Source organism: Balaenoptera borealis, assembly GCF_965194805.1.
Source record: "Balaenoptera borealis genome assembly, chromosome: 15".
NCBI classification, from domain to species: Eukaryota; Metazoa; Chordata; class Mammalia; order Artiodactyla; family Balaenopteridae; genus Balaenoptera; species Balaenoptera borealis.
In genome coordinates, this window is record NC_138871.1 from 33,603,434 (window position 1) to 33,627,719 (window position 24,286).

The 24,286-nt window shown below is 38.9% G+C and overlaps 1 protein-coding gene and 1 long non-coding RNA gene across 4 annotated transcripts; one reads left to right on the plus strand and one right to left on the minus strand.

Moving 5' to 3' along the window:
- On the plus strand, window positions 1–24,201 carry CNRIP1 (cannabinoid receptor interacting protein 1). 2 transcript variants are annotated; one of them, XM_082356431.1, is made up of 5 exons: window positions 1–132; window positions 283–595; window positions 2,691–2,841; window positions 18,368–18,417; window positions 23,196–24,201. In XM_082356431.1, the coding sequence occupies exons 2-5, from the start codon at window positions 417–419 to the stop codon at window positions 23,338–23,340; spliced, it is 525 nt and encodes a 174-aa protein (XP_082212557.1). In that variant the 5' UTR covers window positions 1–132; window positions 283–416; the 3' UTR covers window positions 23,341–24,201. The 2 variants fall into 2 exon arrangements, with proteins under 2 accessions (XP_082212557.1, XP_082212558.1); XM_082356432.1 differs by lacking the exons at window positions 1–132; window positions 18,368–18,417 and having other exon boundaries at window positions 203–595.
- LOC309611675 lies at window positions 15,151–23,189 on the minus strand. Of its 2 annotated transcripts, none has more exons than XR_014234656.1 (3): window positions 21,466–23,189; window positions 19,031–19,210; window positions 15,151–15,563 (listed from the first exon to the last, which is right to left on the minus strand). It is a non-coding gene; the product is annotated as an uncharacterized lncRNA (long non-coding RNA). The 2 variants fall into 2 exon arrangements; XR_014234657.1 differs by having other exon boundaries at window positions 15,151–15,577.
- Window positions 24,202–24,286: the final 85 nt, after the last annotated feature.

Genomic DNA, 24,286 nt, shown 5'->3' on the forward strand with positions numbered 1-24,286 from the left:
GGAGGAGTCAAAATGTCCTCTTCCCCAGCTGGAGGGGATTGTAGTGCGTAAACAGGATTAACTCTCTCCCACCCAGCTGCGCTGAGCAGCCCGCGGCCTGCGGGCCGGAGCGAGCCCCCTGGCGCGCGGAGGGCGAGGCACGGGGAGCGGGGGATGGTGGAGCTCGGGACCTCGGAGCTGTTCCTGGGGCCCGCTTCCTCGCCGAGGGGGGCGGGGGGTCACCGCCTCGGGAGCTGCTTCTCGGAAGCCGGGGCTGACGGCCGCAACGGCTCTGGCTGCTAGCCGCAGCCTCTCTCCACCACCTCCCTCTCCCTCCGCGCGCTTCCTCTCCGCCCACCGCGCTCCAGCCGCCGGGTCGCAGCCAGCGCAGTCCTCCGCCCCCCGGAGCCGCCGCGCCCGCCCGCCCGCGCGCAGACATGGGGGACCTGCCGGGCCTCGTGCGCCTCTCCATCGCGCTGCGCATCCAGCCTAACGACGGCCCGGTCTTCTACAAGGTGGACGGGCAGCGCTTCGGCCAGAACCGCACCATCAAACTGCTCACGGGCTCCTCCTACAAGGTGGAGGTGAAGGTTAAGCCCACCACGCTGCAGGTCGAGTGAGTGCGGGCGCGCGCAGCGGCTGACCGGCCCCACTTGGGGTACGCGGGGTGGACCGAGGCCCCCCGGGACAGCCGGAGCCTCTCCTGGGCACCTCTTGCCTCGCACCGCGCCCAGCGTGCCCAGGAGGTTGGCGGGTGGGGGGGGGGGCGGGTATGAGGTCAGCTCCCTGCACCCTAGGTCCCCTCCTCTGCCTTAACGCTACTCTCTCCGCTGTTCTCGTTTCCCTCCACGCCTCGCGGGGTGGGATGTTTAAAACAGCGACAGGAAGCCAGGGGTTTAGGGGCTTTTTCTTTCCTTGTAAAATTTTCATCCCTTCTGTGCAGCCATCGGCGCGGACCCGCAGGCGGCCGTGGTGGGGCAGAGGGGAGAAGCTCGCCGCGGGGTTCACTTACCGCAGCCCCGGTCCTCCTCTGCCCCGTTCTGTGAGGCTGAAGGAAGGAGAAAGGCTGAGGAATGAGGTGTAAAGTCGGGGGCGGGTGATTATTGGGGCTCCCCTCATGAGGGATGCTCCCGACTCCTCCATCAACCCTTATGAGCCTGGGACCCCGGGGCTGGAAGAGCAAGACGGAAGGCAGCCTCCTCTGCTTAGGCCTAGTTTCCCGGTTTTCCCTGCCTGGTGTTTTTCTTTTTCTCCCGAATTGTCTGTTCAGCCTGGTGATCAGCAACATCCTTACAACAAAAGGGTGGGTTTTTTTATACTTATTTATTCGTGGCAGGGTTTATCTCTTCTCTGCTACCAGAGGTTGATGCATCCAGTAGGCTCTGGCTGGAAAGTCGGTGTAGGAGGGGTAGCTTATGGGGAAGTATCAAGGGCTGGAATCCTTTACCTCTCAGCTTCCACGTTAAGCATGGTGTGAAGTCTAGTGTGGAAAGAGGAAATAAACCATCCTGTACTGTATCTACCATTTGCTGAGCTTGGGAGGTGGGGTGGAGAGGGCTTTGAATCCACCTGACACCTTTTATAGCTTAAGTGTCCTCCAGTAGTTGTTAATTCAACAAGCTTGTATTGGCCTTCTAGGTGCCAGGCTCCAACTGGACGACCTAGAATCAAACCTGAGTTGTGTCTGATGCTCTTGGTCCATTTCCTTGTCCTCATCACTGACAGCTCCAAGCACCCATTATCCTCACATTCTGCAGTGTTCTGTGCATCTGGTGATAATCCAGACTTTTTCTTTCCCTTCTTTCCCGGCAACCCCTTCTACCAAGTTATCTGTTCTATTTCCTTCAGGATACTTCTCTATTTTTCAAGTTAATCTAAAAACAAATTTGAGTTAACGATAAAACTATTTTTTTGTTACACTTTAATTTTATCAAAGTTTTTCAGTGCCCTGACCCAGTGATTCTCAAACCTGAGTCTACATCGGAATCACCTGGAGGGCTCGTTAAAACACATATGGCTGAGCCCCAGCCTAGATGTAGTAAGCTCTAGTTTACTACATCTAGAGTGGAGCTTAAGAATTTGCTTTCTGATAGGTTGGCAGGTGATACTGATACTGCTGGTACGGGGATGACACTTTGAGAACCATTACCCTAACGTGAAGAAATGATGCCAGTGAGAGTTTTTGGTGTGTGGCTGGCTTGAGGAAGAGTACCCCAAACTATGGGACCCCCTGATTGTTGGAACAGAAGAAAAAACCATTAGAGAACTAGTTCAGTGGTTCTCAATCCTACCTGTGCATTAGAATCACGTATGCAACCTTAAAATAAATTTTCTAGTGCCCAAACCACACCCCAGACCAACTGAATTCTATTCTCTGGGGTTTGAGATGGGGTGGGTATAGGTAGGTTTTTAATAGCTCCACAGATGAGAAACTAGCGAGGAAGACCATTGACAGAGTCTAACTCAGCCTTGTGCAAGTACTTTGGATGAGAATACTAATGTCAATCCAGAGAGATTAAGTAGCTGATCTAGGGTCACATGACTGATTAGCTGGGGAAGTCAAGCCCCCTAGACTCTCAGAACTTTCTGCCACACCACAGTGTCTCTGTTAGCCACACCCTATGGGGTTTCTGCCTAGAGTTGTGGTCCAGACCAGGGCAGGGTGCCTAAGCTAATTCCTACCATATGTGGTCAACTCAAGTCCATTGCAGGAACATTTCCATTGGTGGTGTGCTTGTCCCGCTGGAACTGAAGTCTAAGGAGCCTGATGGGGACAGAATCGTATATACAGGAACATATGACACAGAAGGTGTGGCCCCAACCAAGAGTGGAGAACGGCAGCCCATCCAGATCACCATGCCGGTAAGGCCTACTTGGGATTGTTGGAGTGTGGTGCCAAGGCAAGTGGAAACCATGGAAAAGAAAATATGAAACATTATTTCAATTCATGGTTTCATATTCGAATATATTTGTTCATAATGTCCAAGTACAATTAATTAAATGATCCATGCTTCTCCAGTGACCAGTTTCATAGTAATTTCTTATGTGGCAAAAATTTAAGTCTCTCCCTACATTTTTGTAATCTGTTCCATTGATCTGTCTACACTTATGCCAAAGCTGCATTGTTTTAAATACATTGCTTTTACAGTATGTGTTTGTGTATTTTGTAATTGGCCACCTTACTGAACTTGCTTACTAAAATTCTTCATTCGACGATCTTGGATTTTTCAGGTAGACAGTCATAATCTACATATAATTGTGTCATTTTTTGATTTTTTTTTTTTCTGGCCTTCCTGCATTGGCTAATGTTTCTAGAATAATGTTGCCTACTAATAGGGGTAATCCTTGTCTCCAGGGTTTCACTGTTAGATACAATGTTAGTTTCAAATATTTATTATGTTAAAGCATCCTGTTTCCAGTTCACTAAGAGGTATTTTTTTTTAATTGGGAGGTGTGTTGAATTTCATCTAATTCCTTTTCCCATCTACGGAGAGAGTTTTTCTCCTTTGATATATTAATGGAATAAATATAAAATATACTTTGAAATACTAAACTTCCCTTTATTTCTTAAAATAAACCCTACTTAATGTCATTTATTATTTGTAATATATTACTACATTCAATATGCTAATATTTCATTTAGGGTTTTAAATTTTTTGTTTGTTTGTTTGGTTGAGTTATCAGCAAATATATAAGGATTTCCTATATATATCAGGCACTGGGAGAAGAGTGGTGAACAAAATAGATATCCCTGGCTTCATGGGGCTTCTTATCTAGAGGAGGAAAACATACTTTATACATGATTATCAATAATAAAGTAGATAATTGTTATTATACAAAATGTACTGAAAAAGTAGTGGTACCTTTGGGATATATACCAGGGGTCTTAGTCTAGCTCAAGATTTTAGGGGATGGCTTTCTTGAGAAAGAACTAAAGATATGTAAGAGTTGAGGGAAGAGGGAGCACTTGAGGAAAACGGAGGTACAAAGATCAAGAGCTGGGGCAGAGCAGGATGTGTTTCAAGGAATGAGTAGAAACCCTATATAGCTGGAGCAGACCGTGAGGCAGAGACTGACTCAAGATTAAGATGGAGTTAACACAACATTGTAAATCAACTATACTCCAATAAAAATTTTAAAAATTAAAAAAATAAAATAAAGATTAAGCCGGAGAGGAAAGTAGGGGTTCGATGTTACAGGACCTTCTTTCCTTATCGAATTTATCTTAATGCCTGTGGGAATTCATTGAAGGTTTGTAAGTCAACTTTGATAAGCAATTTACATACAAATTGTATGTAAATACATTAATACACCAATTTAAAGTATTCAGTTACATAGATTTTAACTACTGTATAATCACCACCCCAACAAAAATATAGAACATTCCTGTCATCCCAAAAAATTCCTCCATGCCCATCTGTAATCGATGCCCCCAGGCTTAGCCCTCTCTGACCTTTTTGTCTCAATAACTTAGTTTTAACAGTTCTAGAATTTCATGTAAATAGAATCGTAGCATTGTGCCTGACTTCTTTCACTTAGCATAATGTTCTTGTATAACGTCGTTGTAGCATAATGTTGTCACATAAATAGTTGGTTCCTTTTATCACTGAGTAGTATTCCATGGGAAGGATATACTAGAGTTTATTTGTCCCTTCACCAATAAATGAACAGCTGGGGTGTTTTCAGCTTTTGAGGTTATGAATAAAGTTGCTATGAATATTTGAGTATGAGTCTTAGAGAGAAGGTGTTTTCATTTCTGTTGAGTAAATACCTTAAGAGGAGATTTGATGAGTCACATGGTAAGTACATGTTTCACCATATAAGAAATATCCAGACTGCTGTACCATTTCATATTTCAACCAGCAATGTATGAGAATTCCAGTTACTTTACATACTTAATTATATATCAGTCTTTTAAATTTGGAAATGCAAAAGACCTAGAAGAGCCAAAACAATTTTGTTTCATGGTCTATAATGTAGTCTTTAAATCAGATAGCCTAAATCTTCCAGCTTTGTTTACTCAAAGTTATTTTGACTCTTCTAGGCCCTTTGCATTGTTATACAGATTTTAGAATGAGCTTGTCAATTTCTCCAAAAATTGGGGTATTAATTGGGTTTGCATTAAATCTATATGCCAGTTTGGAAAGATTTGACACTTTACTACTGAGCCTTCTGATATATGTATATATCTGCCTATTTAGGTTTTCTTTAATTTCTCTCTATAATGTATTACAGTGTTCCCTGTACAGATTTTATACGTACTTTGTTAAATTTATCATTAAGTATTTCATATTTAAATGGTACTATAAATGGTGGTTATTACTAGTATATAGAAATAAAATTGATTTTTTTCTATATTCATCTAGAATCCTGAGGCCTTGCTAATTTCCCTTATTAGTCCTAATAGTTGTTTGGGATTTTCTTTTGTAGAATCCCTAAGCTTTTCTATGTATGATACTTTTTTTCTTTTTTTTTTTTAATATTTATTTATTTATTTATTTTTGGCTTCATCGGGTCTTAGTTGTGGCATGTGGGCTCTTCGTTGAGGCTGGGCTCTGTAGTTGTGGCGCACAGGCTTAGTTGCCCCATGGCATGTGGTATCTTAGTTCCCCGACCAGAGATCAAACCCACGTCCCCTGCATTGGAAGGCAGATTCTTAACCACTGGACCACCAGGGAAGTCCCTCATTAACATTTTATTGAGGATTTTATATCTGTGTTCCTGAGGAATATTGGTCTATGGTTTTCTTTTCTTGTCATTGTCTAGTTTTTGGTATCAGAGTAATAATACTAGCTGCATAAAATTATTTGGAAAGTTGTTCACTCTACTGTTTTCTGGAAGAGTTTGTATAGAATTAATATTATTCTTTTTTAATGTTGGATAGAATTCACCAATAAAGGCATGAATTTCACTTTGTCTAAAGGTTTTTAGTTACAAATTCAATTTCCTTAATTGATATTGGGCTATTCAGGTTTTATTTCTTGAGTTAATTTTTTTAATAAATTTATTTATTTATTTTTGGCTGCGTTGGGTCTTCATTGCTGCATGCGGGCTTTCTCAGTTGCAGCGAGCGGGGGCTACTCTTCGTTGTGGTGCACAGGCTTCTCATAGCGGCGGCTTCTCTTGTTGCAGAGCACGGGCTCTAGGCGTGAGGGCTTCAGTAGTTGTGGCACGCAGGCTCAGTAGTTGTGGCTCGTGGGCTCTAGAGTGCAAGCTCAGTAGTTGTGGCGCACGGGTTTAGTTGCTCCGCGGCATGTGGGATCTTCCCAGACCAGGGCTCGAACCCGTGTCCCCTGCGTTGGCAGGCAGATTCTTTTTTTTTTTTTTTTTTTTTTTTTGTGATTTCAGACTAAAGGACAGTTCTTTATTTTTTTTATTTTTTTTTTTTAAACATCTTTATTGAAGTATAATTGCCTTACAATAGTGTGTTAGCTTCTGCTTTATAACAAAGTGAATCAGTTATACATATACAATATGTTCCCATTTCTCTTCCCTCTTGCATCTCCCTCCCTCCCACCCTCCCCATCCCACCCCTCTAGGTGGTCACAAAGCACCGAGCTGATCTCCCTGTGCTATGCGGCTGCTTCCCACTAGCTATCTATTTTACATTTGGTAGTGTATATATGTCCATGACACTCTCTTACCCTGTCACATCTCACCCCACCCCCTCCCCATATCCTCAAGTCCATTCTCTAGTAGGTCTGTGTCTTTATTCCCGTCTTGCCACTAGGTTCTTCATGGCCTTTTTTTTTTTTTTTTTTTTTTTTTTTTTCCTTAGATTCCATATATATGTGTTAGCATACTGTATTTGTTTTTCTCTTTCTGACTTACTTCACTCTGTATGACAGACTCTAACTCCATCCACCTCATTACAAATACCTCCATTTCATTTCTTTTTACGGCTGAGTAATATTCCATTGTATATATGTGCCACATCTTCTTTATCCATTCATCTGTCGATGGACATTTAGGTTGCTTCCATGTCCTGGCTATTGTAAATAGAGCTGCAATGAACATTGTGGTACATGACACTTTTTGACCTATGGTTTTCTCAGGGTATATGCCCAGTAGTGGGATTGCTGGGTCGTATGGTAGTTCTATTTTTAGTTTTTTAAGGAACCTCCATACTGTTCTCCATAGTGGCTGTATCAATTTACATTCCCACCAACAGTGCAAGAGTGTTCCCTTTCCTCCACACCCTCTCCAGCATTTATTGTTTCTAGATTTTTTGATGATGGCCATTCTGACCGGTGTGAGATGATATCTCATTGTAGTTTTGATTTGCATTTCTCTAATGATTAATGATGTTGAGCATTCTTTCATGTGTCTGTAGGCCATCTGTATATCTTCTTTGGAGAAATGTCTATTTAGGTCTTCTGCCCATTTTTGGATTGGGTTGTTCGTTTTTTTGTTATTGAGCTGCATGAGCTGCTTGTAAATCTTGGAGATTAATCCTTTGTCAGTTGCTTCATTTGCAAATATTTTCTCCCATTCTAAGGGTTGTCTTTTGGTCTTGTTTATGGTTTCCTTTGCTGTGCAAAAGCTTTTAAGTTTCATTAGGTCCCATTTGTTTATTTGTGTTCTTATTTCCATTTCTCTGGGAGCTGGGTCAAAAAGAATCTTGCTGTGATGTATGTCATAGAGTGTTCTGCCTATGTTTTCCTCTAAGAGTTTGATAGTGTCTGGCCTTACATTTAGGTCTTTAATCCATTTTGAGTTTATTTTTGTGCATGGTGTCAGGGAGTGTTCTAATTTCATACTTTTACATGTACCTGTCCAATTTTCCCAGCACCACTTATTGAAGAGGCTGTCTTTTCTCCACTGTATATGCTTGCCTCCTTTATCAAAGATAAGGTGACCATATGTGTGTGGGTTTATCTCTGGGCTTTCTATCCTGTTCCATTGATCTATATTTCTGTTTTTGTGCCAGTACCAAACTGTCTTGATTACTGAAGCTTTGTAATATAGTCTGAAGTCAGGGAGCCTGATTCCCCCAGCTCCATTTTTCGTTCTCAAGATTGCTTTGGCTATTCGGGGTCTTTTGTGTTTCCATACAAATTGTGAAATTTTTTGTTCTAGTTCTGTGAAAAATGCCAGTGGTAGTTTGATAGGGATTGCATTGAATCTGTAGATTGCTTTGGGTAGTAGAGTCATTTTCACAATGTTGATTCTTCCAATCCAGGAACATGGTATATCTCTCCATCTATTTGTATCATCTTTAATTTCTTTCATCAGTGTCTTATAATTTTCTGCATACAGGTCTTTTGTCTCCTTAGGTAGGTTTATTCCTAGATATCTTATTCTTTTTGTTGCAATGGTAAACGGGGGCAGGCAGATTCTTAACCCCTGTGCCACCAGGGAAGTCCCTTGAGTTAATTTTTGTAATTGGTCTTTGATATCATTCACTTATTTCATTAAATTGTCAAATTTGTTGGCACAAAGTTGTTGGTAATAATCCTCCACCATCCTTTATGTCTTAGGATCTCTAATGATGTCCACTCTTTCATTCTTGATATTAATAATTTGCCATTTCCCCCCACCAACCAGTCTAGCTAGAGATTTATCAATTTTATTGGCTTTTTCAAAAACCCAGCTTTGTTTTCATATGCTCCACTGACCCATTTTTCTGTTTCATTGATTTCTGATCCTATCTTTTTTTTAAAGTTAGTTTTTATTTGTATGTTTGTTTGTTTGTTTATTTATGGCTGTGCTGGGTCTTCGTTGCGGTGCATGGGCTTAGTTGTGGTATGTGGGATCTTAGTTCCCCGACCAGGGATTGAACCCAGCTCCCCTGCATTGGGAGCCTGGAGTCTTAACCACTGGACCATCAGGGAAGTCCCCTGATCCTATCTTAATTATTTATTTCCTTCTTTTGTTTGCATTAAGGTATTTTAATTGAGGCTATACACACACACACATACACACAGAGTAAAATGATCTCTTTGTATATTGTACAGTTCGGTTTTCCATAGTTGGACTATATGCACCTAAGTGTGCATTTCTTTGAATCTTTTCTTCTTGGGGCTCACTGAATTTCTTGAATCTGTAAGTTAGTGTTCTTCCAAATTTGGGTATTTTTAACTGTTATTTTGTTTCAAATTTCTTTTCAACTTTATTCTTCTTGTAGTTCCTCAATTACACATTGGACAGCTTGATATTATCCCACAGATCTTTACAGTCCTGTCCAATTTTCTAAAAGAAAAGAAAATTGGTTCTTCAAATTAGATAATTTCTATTGATGTATACTCAAGCTCAGTGATTTTTTTTCTTCTGCCATTCCCAGGCTACTCTTGTGCTTATTTTCTGAAATTTTTTCTGTCATTGTATTTTTCAGCTCTAGAGTTTTTTATTTGTATTTTGTACAGTTTCCATCGCTCAAGATTCCCTATCTGTTTGCTCACTGAGACCATGTGCCCCTTCTTTGAACATATTTATAATTGCTGATTTGAAATACTTGTTTGGTAAATCCAGTATCTGGCCCCATTTAGAGTAGGAATGACTTTTTTTTCCTGAATGTGGGTCATGCTTTCCTGTTTTGTTACATTGTAGATAATATATTATTGATTCTAGTTTCTTTTATTCTTCTGAGGATTAGTCTCTTTAAATTCTAGCATGCAGTAACATTGCTGGAGGCAAACTACAAATTCTGTCTTCTCAGCAGGGCAGCAGCTGATATCTCTGCTTAATTTTTTTCAACTTCCAGTTGCTGCTTTTCTAGCCTGGTTCCCTTGTTCCAGTGGAGTTTAGCAGTCAGCCAAGGAATTGGACAGTTTACACTAAGATTTTGGGATCCATCCACCCTGAGGTTCCTCTAAATTTCCAGCTGCTCTGCCAGCCCTGAGCCCTTTGCTTTGACACTTTCAAACCAGTAAGGCTCCAACTTCTCAGGTTTGGGAATGCATTCAATTAAAAAAACAAAACAAAAAACAAACAAAAAAAAAACAGTGAACTTACAAATCTTATTCGGCATAATTTTCTCTTTCAAGAATAAAGTCTTCTCTTAGACGAAACCAACCCTGCTGACACCTTGATCTGGGACATCTAACCTCTCAAACTGTGAGACAATAAACTTCTGTTGTTTGGAAAAGAAAAAAAAAAAAAAAAGACTCTTTACTGGTTTGTCTGCTTTTTCAAGCAGAAAAAGCCCCCTCCCACCAGCCCATACAAGCAGTTAGGGAAGAATTATGGCAGAGTTATAGTCAGATTTTGGGTCTCACCTCTTCCGTAGCTCTCTTGTTTCCAGAATTTTCTCCCAAAATTTCCAGCTGCTCTGCCAGCCCTGAACACTGTCTTCTGCCACTTCTCACAGATAAAGCTGCCATTTACTTGGGCCAGAACTGCCGGGGGATTGGGGAGTACCCTCAAGCAAAAAAGCCACACGGACAATTCTTAACTGTTATAGTTGAGATCTCTCAAGTGTAACTCTGGTTTCTGTCCTGCTTTTAGTTGCTTTTTTTGTTTTTTAATTAATTAATTAATTTATTTATTTATTTTTGGCTGTGTTTTGTCTTCGTTTCTGTGCGAGGGCTTTCTCTAGTTGCGGCAAGCGGGGGCCACTCCTCATCGCGGTGCGCGGGCCTCTCACTATCGCGGCCTCTCTTGTTGCGGAGCGCAGGCTCAGTAATTGTGGCTCACGGGCCTAGTTGCTCCGCGGCATGTGGGATCTTCCCAGACCAGGGCTCGAACCCGTGTCCCCTGCATTGGTAGGCAGATTCTCAACCACTACGCCACCAGGGAAGCCCTAGTTGCTTTTTAAAGCCTTCAAATAGTTTTTGTTTATATTTTGTCAGATTTTATAATTCTCTGTGTAAGTTTCACCCACCAGCTCCCCATTTTAAAAAATATTTCAATGTAGGACTTCCAGTTCCTGGTAATGTGACAAGATTTGCATGTTGTTAAAATCGGTCTAGTAGCAATATGTAGATTGGAAGGGGAGATAGGCAAAGGACAATTAGAAGGTTCTTCACCGTTGAAGATGTGGTGTTAGGGTTAATAACTTAATAAAATGAATTGGGCACATTTTCATAGTTTGTGCTCTGAAACAATTTACATAGCATAGGCTTTAGCTGTTACTTGAAAGTCTGACAGAATTTCCCCATAAAAGTCAGGATCCAAAATAATGGTATTTGGAAGGAATATCCCTAACTTTCAACTTAGTCCATAATGTTTGCCTTTGGGGGGCTTTGAAGATTTTATTGAGTCAATTTTAGTTGTTTTTTTGAGGAAATCATCCATTTCTACAGAAAAACATTTTAAAAGGTATTTTTAGACTTCTAGGAAAATATTTGAAGATCACACATCCAACAAAGGGCTGGTGGATCAAAATAAATCTCTTTTAAATCAAATAAGTATCCTTCTACTGTAGTGTATCGAGAATAGCATATGTAATTAGAGTTGAAAGGAAATATTAACTCGAAGCAGAACTGCAAATACTAAAGTTATTAGGATTTTATTTTTGTTTATTTTTTAAAATTCTATTGAAGTATAGTTGATTTACAATGTGTTGATTTCTTCTGTACAGCTAAGTGACTCAGTTATACATATATATAGATATATATATTCTTTTTCATATTCTTTTCCATTATGGTTTGTCACAAAATATTGAATATAGTTCCCCGTGCTATACAGTACGACCTTGTTGTTTTTCCATCCTATATATAATAGTTTGCCTCTGCTAATCCCAAACCCCCATTCCTTTCCTCCCCTACTCTCCCTCCCGCTTGGCAACCACAAGTCTGTTCTCTATATCTGTGAGTCTGCAGGTTCATAGATATGTTGATTTGTATAGTATTTTAGACTCCACATATAAGTGACATCGTATGGTATTTGTCTTTCTCTTTCTGACATTTCACTTAGTATGATAATCTCTAGGTCCATCCATGTTGCTGCAAATGGCATTATTTCATTCTTTTTGATGGCTGAGTAATATTCCATTGTGTGTATGTATGTATGTATGTATGTATGTATGTATGTATGTATATATATACATATATATATCACATCTTCTTTATCCATTCATCTGTTGATGGACATTTAGGTTGTTTCTATGTCTTGGCTATTGTAAATAGTGCTGCTATGAACATAGGGGTGCATGTATCTTTTCAAATTATAGTTTTGTCTGGGTATATGCCCAGGAATGGGATTGCTGGATCATATGGTAGTTCTATTTTCAGTTTTTTGAGGAACCTCCATACCGTTTTCCATAGTGGCTGCACCAATTTACATTCTCACCAACAGTGTACAGAGGTTCCCTTTTCTCCACACCCTCTCCAGCATTTGTTATTTGTAGACTTTTTAATGATGGCTATTCTGACTGGTATGAAGTGGTCCTCATTGTAGTTTTGATTTGCGTTTCTCTAATAGTGATGTTGAGCATCTTTTCATGTGCCTATTGGCCATCTGTCAGAATTTTAATGAGAGCCCAAGGGCCAATGAGCTAACTTTAAGTTGTTCATTCTTTCACTGAACTGGTACTGAGCACTGGGTCAAGTGCAGAGGTGGTCACCATAGATGAGACTGTACCCCATCTTCCAGGTGTTCACAGAGCAGGAGAGCAGACCTCCCCACCTTCTCCCTGGAGCCAGTATGGGCTGAGGGGACCAGAGGTATAACTTCCTCTGGTTTTAGAAGGGTGGAGTCATACTTCTTTTGCTATAGGTGTAAACAGAACGCTAGGGAGGAAGATTAACTTATTTTAGAAAGAACTCAATTAAACACTTCTTAGTTGGATCTGTAAAGTGAGAACTTCTACATTATTTTGAACGAGAATGAAACAAAGGTATTTTTTTAATGTGAGAATGATTTAGACTGAGTCATGAAACGAAAGATTTTCTTACTCACCATAAGTCTGGATTGTCTGTCCAGGTACCTGCTAAAAGTTTGGAGAGCCTTTAGATGCTTTGGAAGGATGTTGTAGTGACAAGGATCTCTACGCTGTAACTAATGAATCCTGAGTCCCAACAGTAAAGCCTAGATTCTTCCATATAATTTCCACTCTAGAAGAAGCAGGTGATTGATAGTTGATTGTTCCAACAATGATCGCACAGCGTTTGGTTTGAGCATTGGCCATGCATTTGTATCTTATTTGTAATAGGCTGATTCTAAGGAAAACAATTGAAATTAGAGGTTTCCTGATCATGTCAGCAGCTCTTATGTTAAATTCAAATGTTCATTCTAGTGGTGAAGCTTTCAGCTAGCCTTCATCATTATCCTACGATGTTTTTAAGTTACCAATATTTCAAACTTAAGTTTTAAAAAGTATGGGCATACCACACTCTCACAGACAACACCAAAACATTGAAATATCCAGGTAAATGCAATCAATTTAGCAGCAAGTTCCTGGATTATTCAATTTACATTCTTCACCAAGGAAAACATCAGTGGTATGGGTGCCTGAGGAAACATCTAGAACGTCAGAATTAGAACGGGAAGTTATGAAGGTATTGGGATGCCATCTACTTCTGTAATTAACTGTGTCCCAGGCAAACCTTAATTCAATGGGCCTGTTTGCTCAATGCAAATAGGTGGATTCCACTATCTGAACACTAAGACCACTGTCAGCCCTAACATGGTGTGAAAATTACAAACTTACCTTTAGGGGTGTGGTGCTAATTATTTGCTGAAGAAAGTCAGATTCTCAAATACTGTCATTTAGGATCACACCAAATAGGACTGAAATCCCACAAATGTATGTAGGACTCCTTTCTGGTTGGGCACAGACACACAGAGAAGTGTGGGGATGCATCCCAGCATTTCAAGGGCTTTGCATGATTTTTTTAAAAAATTGTAAGATACCATGACAAGATTCAGAAATGTGCATAAACTTTTAAAGCACCAGTAATCCCTACATTTTGATTTGGCTCATTTTCAGATTACCTTCCACATATATACGTTCTATAGTTGCAATCATTTTTAATACATATTTTGTACAACTTTCTACATATTCATTTTTTATAATTTTAAGGGTAATATAAGACTCTATCACAATATATCATAATGATTACACTCTTACCCAGATATTAGATATATTGATTGTCCCATCATAAAAAGTGCTATAATGTAAAGTTTTGTGCATATAGTTACCTCAATCTGAGTAAAAATATTTGGTCAAAAGAACTGACTCTTTATGGCTGTTCCCACATATGGCCTTTTTGGTGTTTTTTGTTTTTTTTTTTAAGTTGTACATACTATTTTACAATGTTACTAGCAATAAAGAAGTCTACTGGCTTTGTTAAAATTATGACATCATTGAGAATTACTTTAAAAAAATAGATTTTCTAATTTACTTTTCACTATCACAAGAATGAACATTTCTACATGTTAATTTTGTTTCTTCTTGTGTATATTCTTTCATATTTCGTCAATACTTCTGTTGGAAATTATTTTTTTTAAAAATCACAGACTCCTAATAAAGATAAACAATCTGTCATATCTGTCATATTTCTCTCACTATTGCTTTATTTTTATTTTCCATTGTGTAGAAATATAATTACATTAAAAATTTTCATTTTCTGGTATGATTTCTTCTTTTAAAATGAAGATGGTTATTTTTTCCATAGAGTTGACAGTCTATTTTGGTTTTCCCATAGTTTTGGATTTTATGAGATTTAACTTTCCTCTTATTCAAACTTGATTTATATGTTTATACTGTACATCATTTTCCAAAAGATTTAAGCTGGTATTTAGCATTTTATGAGTCCCAGCAGTAAAGCCTAGGTTCTTAAATGTAATTTCCACTCTAGAAGAAGCAGGTGAATGATTGTTCCAACAGTGATCGCACAGCTTTTGGTTTGAGCATTGGCCACGCATTTGTATTTTATCTGTAATACATGATTCTATTACAATTGAAATTAGAATTATTTTTTTAAATTTTTATTCATTTATTTATTTTTTGGCTGCATTGGGTCTTCGTTGTGGTATGCGGGCTTCTGATTGCAGTGGCTTCTCTTGTTGTGGCGCACGGGCTCCAGGTGCGTGGGCTTCAATAGTTGTGGTGTGCAGGCTCAGTAGTTGTGGCACGCGGGCTCTAGAGCACAGGCTCAGTAGTTGTGGCGCATGGGCTTAGTTGCTCTGCAGCATGTGGGATCTTCCCGGACCAGGGCCCGAACGTGTGTCCCCTGCCTGTGGCAGGCAGATTCTTAACCACTGTGCCACCAGGGAAGTCCTAGAATTATTATTAATTGAAATTAGAGATTTCCTGATCAAGTCAGCGCTATAATATTAATTGAAAATTTCATTCTAGTGATGAAAGCCTTACATATGCTTTAACACTATTTTATGACTTTTGTCAAGCTTGAGTATTGTAAATTACAGACACAACCACTTTCACAGGTAATAAGGAAGTCTTGAGATTCCCCAAGTAAATGCAGTTAATCAAGTAGGTGAATCCAGCAAGGGAAGCTGAATTAAAGGTACACCAAAGCAACTTCTTATGAGTCTAAGGTTACCTCAGAGTAGTTTATCAGATTTTTATAAATCATTGGCTAAATGATGCTAGGATAATTGGCTCTTTGGGGGAAACATCACTGCTGTTCTTTCCGGATGCCATACTTCAAAAAGATATTTCAGATGGATCCCAGGGTTATCTGTAAAAAGTCAACTTTGTAAAAAATCAAAATGAAAAGAATTAATCTAAACCTTAAAGAAATGGAAGAAATCCAAAGGTGAAAATGGAAAACTTTGATTACATAAATGTAAAATTCCTGTTAAGCATTTTAAACAAAGTTAAATTTTTCCTTAAACGGCAATTTCAGTTAAAAGGCCAATGATGGTTGGTGAAAAACTTATTTGTAACATGGATGGTTAAGCTGTGTTGCCTCGATTTGCCACTGCCCATGCAGACAGTGCTGCAGCCCTGAAGCTGAACTCAAGAAGTAGTCAAGTGCCATCTGACTTAGATCAGTGGCAGTGATCTCTCTATTCACATGATTCCAGAGGCCCTGGTACAGGGAGTTAACGATACCCAGCTCTAAAAGCTCTCCACCCACACTTCAAAGAGCAGTGCTGACTTGTATTTTAATGTGACTAATTCTCCCCTCAGTCCCTCCAAGGAGAGAGCCCAAGTGGAGATTCTGTCTGCATCATGGGTGTCATCATGATAGTCTCTTTAGTAGGCGACTGGGGGGAGTTTAGAGGAATAAGGCAGGGAGGTACATGAGCTTGTTGTGAGGCTGTGTTTGCGCAGGAAGGTGGCCTTACACATGCATTCCCAAACATAAACGGTATTCCTCATGTCAGCTCTTTCTAGTATTTTGGCACAATCTGTAGCTTAATATATAAAGAATTCTTAGAAACCAGTAAGGAAAAGAACCATAGGACATGGAAAATTGAAAAATAAGCAAAAAACATAAAGAGGCAATTCACAGAAGAGATACAGATGATCAGTAAATACATAAAAATAGCTTAATTTCACTATTGGTAAAAAAAAAAAAATTACAAATATTGCAATGCCAGTTTTCACCTACAAAATTAGTCAAATACTTAAAAGTAATACTAATTGTTCAGTGCTAGTGTATTTCTGAAATATAATAATTTTTCTAAATTGATTTTTGGATCCTGCAAGCTTGCTGAATTCACTTATTAATTGCATAGTATTTTCTGCAAACAGTTGTTTATCTGTGAATAGAAAGTATTACTTCCCTTTTTTTTTTTCCCCTCTTGCCTTAAGGTACTAGCTTAAGACTGCTAACACAGTGTTGTACAAGAATAGTAAGAACTGCTCTCGGTGCCTTATTTCCATCTTATAGAGAAAGGACTCAGCCTCTTACCATTGAGGGTGATGTTAGCTATAGGTTTTTTATTGGTGCCCCTTAATCAGATTGAAGAACTTTCCTTCTGTTCCTAGTTTGCTGAGAGTTTTTATTATGAATGGATGGTGAATTGCCAAATGCTCTTTCTGCATCTATTAATATGATTACATGGTGTTTCTCCTTTATTTTGTTAATATGGTGAATTACATGGATTTTCAAATATTGAACCATCCTTGAGTTCTAAGGATACATCTCTCTTGGTCCCAGTGTAATATCCTTATTATGTATTGCTGGATTTTATTTACTAATATTTCAAACAAATAAAAATTATAAGCAAACTTTATGCATAAAACCATGAGGAATTTTTGTCTGCAATTTTCCTTTACTCGTAATAATATCTTTGTGAGGTTTCAGTATCAGGGTAACAATGGCTTCACAGAATGAACTGAGAAGTGTTCCTTCCTCTGTTATGTAGAACTGGTATTTTTCCCTTAAATGTATGAATTTTTCAGTGAAGGCATTTGGACCTGAAATTTTCTTTCTGGGAAGATCTTAAACTACAAATTCAATTTCTTAAGTAGTTAGAGATTTAGTGATAGCTTGTGTCTTTCAAAGAATTTGTACATTTTAAAAAATGTATTAGTATAAGTTTGTTCCTCATCTAAGGATCCCACATTGTTCCTAATATAGGATCAATTGTGATAGTATCTCTTTCATTCCTAATACTGGTAACTTGCTTTCTTTTTCCTGCTCAGTTTTGCTGGGGTTTATCAATTTTAAAGACATTTTCAAAAACAAACAAACAAACAGATTTTAGTTTCATCAATTTTTCTTTACTGGTTTTCCTTTTTCTGTTTCATGGGTTTCTGCTGTTTATTGCCTTTCTTTTTCTTACCACTAGACGGGCTACAATTAAAAGGACCGGCAAGGTCAACTTTTGGAGAGTCTGTAAATCAACTGAAACTCTCATATTGCCGGTAGGGATGTAAAATGCCTTTCTAAAATCACTTTAGAAAAGTTTGACAGTTTCTTATAAAGTTAAGCATACTTGTAAAACCCAGAACTTTTAGTCCTATCTATTCAGCTAAGAGAAATGGAAAACATGTATTTACTACTAAAACTTCAAACAGTACAGGAATAAAGAGGCTTGGAATCCAGTAGGAATTGGTAGGTCACACCACAGTAAAAGTCATAGATGCTTATTTATACTGATATTATTTACTAAGGACATAACATCATGTCTCTATCAATATTATAAGCTCATTCTGTGCTCCCAAGTCAGTGGATTTCTAAGTGACTCTATTCTTGGTGAATTTCACATGTCTCCAGTGGATTTGGGTGGAATGGTGAGTAGAGAGAAGTACTCCAGGAATTCTAGGGCATCTGGTTGTAAGACCACCATGGAAATTGTTTAAAACAAGTTCTTCAGATTCCTCATTTGTTACTGAGCACAACAAATGAGTCTCCTCTCTTTGGAAGCTGATGGGTTCTCTTTCACATTGGTTGTGAAATAAAAGTGTACCAAGCCTTGCAACTTGTAAGAACACTAAGGCAAATAAAACGTCCAGGTACGTAGTAGAGTGTCAGTTTCAGAATAAATAGACTGGGTGGCTTAAACAGCAAATATTTATTTTTCACAGTTCTGGAGGCTGGAAGTCCAAGATCAAGGTGCCAGCAGACCTGGTATCTGGTGAGAACACTCTTTCTGATTCACAGACAGCTGCTTTCTTGCTGTGTTCTCCCATGAAGGAAAGCAGAGAAAGAGAGAGATCATCCCTCTCATGTCTGTTTTTATAAGGACACTAATCCCATTCATGAGGGCTCCATCTTCACACCCTAATTACTTCTGGAAGGCCCCACTTCCAGATACCATCACATTGGGGATTTAGGCTTCAACATATGAATTTTGGGGAGCTACAGATATTCAGTCCATAGTAGTGTCCTAAAGCACTTTACACACGACAGTTCATAGATGTTCTTCTCACTCAGGGAGAAAAAAGAAAAACCGTTCAGTACCTTTTAGCTCATTTGCTTATATAAATAATTTGGTACATTGATTATAGTTTCTAGATAGGAATTAGGAAACCTAGCTTCTTGACCTGCTTCTAGCATTAGCTGCCTGCACAATGTAGACCTAGGCCAACTCACTTAACGTCTCTGAATATTAGTTCTTTCATCCTTAAAATGGAGATGTTAAAACCAGTCACAACACCAGTGTGGAATGACATATGTGAAAGTAATTGTATTAAAAAAAAGAGAGAGCTATTAAATGCACAGAATTATACCATGTATAATTGCATTACCTGGGAGCCTGCCTGGGTAAATTTTCCTTGGAAGGCACAGATGGGTTGGAAGGGAATGGAGAGCTTGTAGTTGCTTCCTCTGTTCTTCAAGAGGAATGTCAGCTTTGGATAGCACATCTGTTCTTAGCCAGAAGAGAAGAAATCCTGAGTTAGGTAGAGAGATGCCCAGGAAATAGAACTCTAGAAGGAAGAATAGGAAGAAGGCTAATGGGAAGTTAAAACAACTAAGGTGTGGGAGAGAGGAAAACATATGCCTATTTAGCAGCAGTTAAGTTTACTTTAATAAGACCTTGGGTCCAACATTAATAACAGAGAAACAAAGTAGAAGCACCTAAACATCCCATATCTTTAGCTGTGACTTGCTGTCAACAGACTTCTATTTTGGTCTCCTGTGTTACTGAGAACTCTTAGATTGACACTTTATTAATTTTAAGGTCATTCAGGTGTAAGTGTAGTGCCTTAAGGCCTTTTGTTTTTGTTTTTTGCCTGTGCTCGTGATCATCTTTGTTTGTTTGTTTTTGTGACCAACTTTTATTTATATCTGTTTCAGAAAAGGTATTGTTTTTCCCACTTACCTAGCCTGATTTCAAGCTGCTCCCTCAAAAGTTTAGCTGGTGTTTGTAAAATATTTTTATAACTTAATTTAATTCAGTTGCACTTAAAATGTACAGTGTCCTGTGCTGGTCAAAAATAATAAGTCATCTTGGTGATTTGTAAAATGAGATATCAGTTTATTATTACCACCAGTACCCTATTGTAAACAAAGTTGTAATATTTTCATTAGCATATATGTATCCTTAATAGAATTTATTAAATCCCTAGGGTTCAAGTGATATATATGTTAATTTTTCAGGGGTGATAGATCCATTTCACCACTTAAAATATTCTTTCTGATTATAAAAGTAACATATTTATTGCAGAAAATCTAAGTAGAAAAGATAGAAAAACAATTTCTTAGAGAGCTATTGTTAATATTTCTTCATTTTCTTTTCTCTATACATCTTATTGTGTGTATTTGAACTCATAATGTATATAAAGTGTTTTAATATTTTTTCTGTTAACATTGTAATCATTTCTCTCATTATTAAAACTAAATTCCTGTTTAGTGATTATATAAATTCATAGTACAGATATTCCACCATTTTCATAATCATTTCCTAAAGTTGGATGCTTAAATTGCTTCTGGTATTTGGAAATGTTTGCTAAGTTGATAGGTGAATACTATCTCTGTAAAGTATGTATTTCTTTAATTACTAATAATATTACATTTGAATATTTTTCAGATGTTAGCCAATTTTTTAATGAACTGTCCAGTTTTATCCAAATGTTCTTAGTAGTTCTTACTAGTTAATTCATATAATATTTTATATTAAGGATATTAGCTATTTGGTAATACTTGTAAATACTTACAATTTGGCTTAACATTTTTTCTGATTATAAAAGTAAAATTCAATCATTAAATTTTTAAAGTACAAATAAGTACATGGAAGAAAATAAAACTTATTCCATCAGCATTAACATGTGTAATTTTAATGGAATTAACACTAGACAGTCTTGTTGGTACTCTGCTTAGTTCAGGTGACAATATAGAATACTAGAAAAATTTTATTAAATATTTACATTTAGAATTGTTACATAGTATTCCACTATACACATATGCCATAATTAATTAAGGATGGAAATTTAGTGTTCAATTTTTCACTACTCGAAACCCTGTGGTATTCTTAAGATAAATTATAAGTGAAATTACTGGACCCAAGTATGTTCACACCTTTACTTGATACAAATTACCCTTCCAAAAGGCTGTGTAATTCAGTTCCCATTGGCACTATTCAGAATACCTGTTTCCTTGTTGCTCACTAAAAATCCATAGTTCTATTTTTTAATCAACTTTGTTGTATAGTTTACATATAATAAATGTACCCATTTTAAGTATACTGATCAATGAGTTTTAACAAACACATACATATACTCTTGTAACCACCCCCCCAATCAAGATGTAAAATGTTTCCATTACCCCAAAAAGTTCCCTCTTAAACATTTTCATCAATCATCAATTCCCTCCTCCTACCCCAGGTAACTTGGGTAACCACAGATGTTTCCTGTCAGCATAGATTATATTCTATCACTATAAATTATATGGATATATATATATATATATATAAAAATGGAATCATATAGTACACGTATTCTTTGGGGTCTAGATTCTTTTGCTCAGCATGTCTTTGAGATCCATCACTGTTGCTGCCTGAATCACTATGTTCTATTGTTGAGTAAAAAGCCATTTTACTGATATACCAAAATGTGTCTATCACCAGGTGAATGATGAAACATTTGGGTTGATTCCAGGCTGGGGCTTTTGTGAATAAAGCTGCATATATGTGCACAGGTCTTTAAGCTATGACTCTCTAAAAGGAGATCCTTCATTTTCTTACCTGGGAGAAGATTTGTGGACTGTAGGTATATCACCTACTGTTTCAGGTCAAGCAGATTTCTCAAAGGCAAGCCAAACCTTGTTTTAGGGTCCGATGAGCAGGATGAGGCAATGGGGCAGGATATGATCTTGAGAGCATCTTGGAAAGCTATCTGGGGAGCACCTGATCGCCCTCCTCCTGTAGCAACCGCAAGCATAAGGCTCCCATTGCTCACAGCCCTCCCCCACAATGTCTTCTGGCTCCTGACAAGTCTAAGAACCCTGCTAAGTCAGGCCTGGCCTCCTCCCATGACGGCGGGTGGGTCAGAGGAGAAAATAACGACAGGCATCATGCTGTTTACTGCCACATCCCCTAAATAGCTCCAGGAGGCAGTGGCAGGGTCAGGCTACCCTACAGGCCACTTGAGCCCCTGCCCAATGGCCTCTAGGGTATTCTGTGCCCTCCTCAGCTACATGAGAATTGTGTGCTCATGACTCCATAGAATTCCGTGCAGTGTGTGCAGGGCCTACCTTCTGGAAGTAGAATGCAAACTTCTTGAGAGCAAAGGATCACGCCTTATACAAATTTTTCTATGTACGAGGCACACAGTAGGTACTCAAATAGGGTTTTGGGTAATGTAAAATCAGAACCTGAGACATGGGCATAGCTTATAAACACTCAATAGTATTTGAAAGTTAAAGTAGGGTCTTTAACAAGCAAATGCTTCCGATAACATAGTTTCCCTGGAATTGAAATTAACGATGGGAGGGCAGTTGTAGCTTTTGTTTCGTGTTGTGCACATGTTATTTTGTACAGCTATTTTTCGAAAAAGAAACCAAAGACAATCATTAAACACCATTCCCTCTCTTCTCTTCCCAATCTCCCTTCTGTGGCAACCTCTGAAATTCTGAGATTCTAAGAGAAGTTTCCAGAACTTAAATATGGGAAACAGCTACATTTGGGGAGTTATTTGTATTAAAGGCAATATGATAACAAATGCCATGAGTGGGATGGGAATAAGATTTTATAGAGAAATAAATGGTTTACAGACAGCTTTTCAGGAAAATCTCTCTCATAATAAAGGAAGATAGTTCGTTAGAGTAAGGGCCTAAGCTTTCAGACCACAAGAGCCTGGAGTGATTACACAGATGACACCTCATTACACAGTACATCTGTTACTAAGTCTAAAGTCATTCTGCTCGCTGCATGACAGGCAGTAAATCGGGAGACAAGTTATTGGGGGAACTTTATCTGGAAAGCCAGCAGACTGAGAAGGTGGCCGACTAATGTCCTAGAGAACCATCTTACCACAGTCAGAATTCAGGCTTCTTTTATACTAAAAGGTGAGGGGCAGGGGGTGAAGGGGGGAGTTGGTTGTTGTAAACTTCTTGGTGCAGGAATCCTTTGTTCTTGCAGCTGTCCACATAGGTCAGGTCACGATGTTCCTGTAAACTTCCAACAAGACAAATGTTATTCTCTGTTCTGCAACTTTTTATCTTTATATGAATGGGAAAGTGTTGTACTCTTAAAGGTCAGAGCCTTGAGAATGGGCTGTCCTGTATATTGCAGGCTATAGGCAACATTCTTAGCTCGAAGCAAAAGCAATAGAATACAAAGGTTGAAGTAAAAGAAACAGATCTAATATGGAGTCAGATTTGTTCTTCCCTATTACATCTCTTTCACGAACATCAACTCTTATGTTTGCTCATGGCAGAATGAGGTTTTGATGAGGCATGTTTCTCTTCCCTCAGTTCACTGACATTGGGACCTTCGAGACGGTGTGGCAGGTCAAGTTTTACAATTACCACAAGCGAGATCACTGCCAGTGGGGAAGCCCCTTCTCCGTCATTGAGTACGAATGCAAGCCCAATGAGACCCGCAGTCTCATGTGGGTGAACAAGGAGTCCTTCCTCTGAAGATGGCGCTTTCTGATGCTGTTGGACAATGTCTTCAGAGATCCACTTTTAGATAACCCAGCACAAGCCTTCATCAAGGCACACCACTCCATTGCTGTCTCCCATTGGGTGCCAATTATCTACTAGCCCTGATTATTCTGAAAGTGTAATTCCCCTCTGATGCAATGTCCCTGACATAAAAGATCATGATGTACCCTGCCCGAGAGACTCCCTTTCTGTATTCTGTGTTGGTGTTCCTGCCTCCAGTTGTTCTTGGTCATGCTGGTGACCACTTGGAGGCGCTCCGTGGAATCCGCAGGCTGTGTCCCACACTTAACTTTTCCACTGAATGCTGTTTTGTTTCCAAGTTGAGTGCTTCCCTCTTTTTTGTTAAATGTTAAATAAAAAATAACAATGTGCTTGGGTTCCATCCCAAGTGTGCAAGGGTAACATGTAACTTGGGATGTTTTCCAGCTGTGTCAAAGTAGGCTTTGTGAAAATATGATGCAAACAGCAGTCAGTGGGACTCAAGTGTTGTGCTTTCTATAAACAGCTCGGCTATTTCAGGGAAGAATAATGACGAAAGAAAAGGACAAATATTTAAGAAGTGTTTATAACGTATTACAACTCAAATAATGTAAGGTATTGTGCTGTGGCCTAGTGGAAGTGGGAAAGAGCCTTGTGTGGACCACTGTTAAACAAGGTGACCAAAGTGACAGGGTTAACTCTTTGGCAAGTGACTGTTGTGTCCAAACAGGCATGCTGATGGCCTCCCTACATTCCCCTTCACTTGAACTTTGTAAAACTGTGTATGGAACTATAATCAACTTTTGATATTTCTTAATAAAGGCATTGAAAATCATCCCTGACTTGCCTTCTTAATTTGGGCAATATCTGTCTAGCAGGTGGACCTCTGCTCCAGGCCAGCTCTACTAAGATTGCTACTG

Excerpts from the sequence above, each read along its gene's own strand:
- CNRIP1 (XM_082356431.1), top strand. The coding sequence starts at position 417 with ATGGGGGACCTGCCGGGCCTCGTGCGCCTCTCCATCGCGCTGCGCATC. Across the intron at positions 2,842-18,367 it reads CCATCCAGATCACCATGCCG|TTCTGGAGGCTGGAAGTCCA; the intron begins GTAAGGCCTACT and ends TATTTTTCACAG. Across the intron at positions 18,418-23,195 it reads GCCAGCAGACCTGGTATCTG|TTCACTGACATTGGGACCTT; the intron begins GTGAGAACACTC and ends CTCTTCCCTCAG.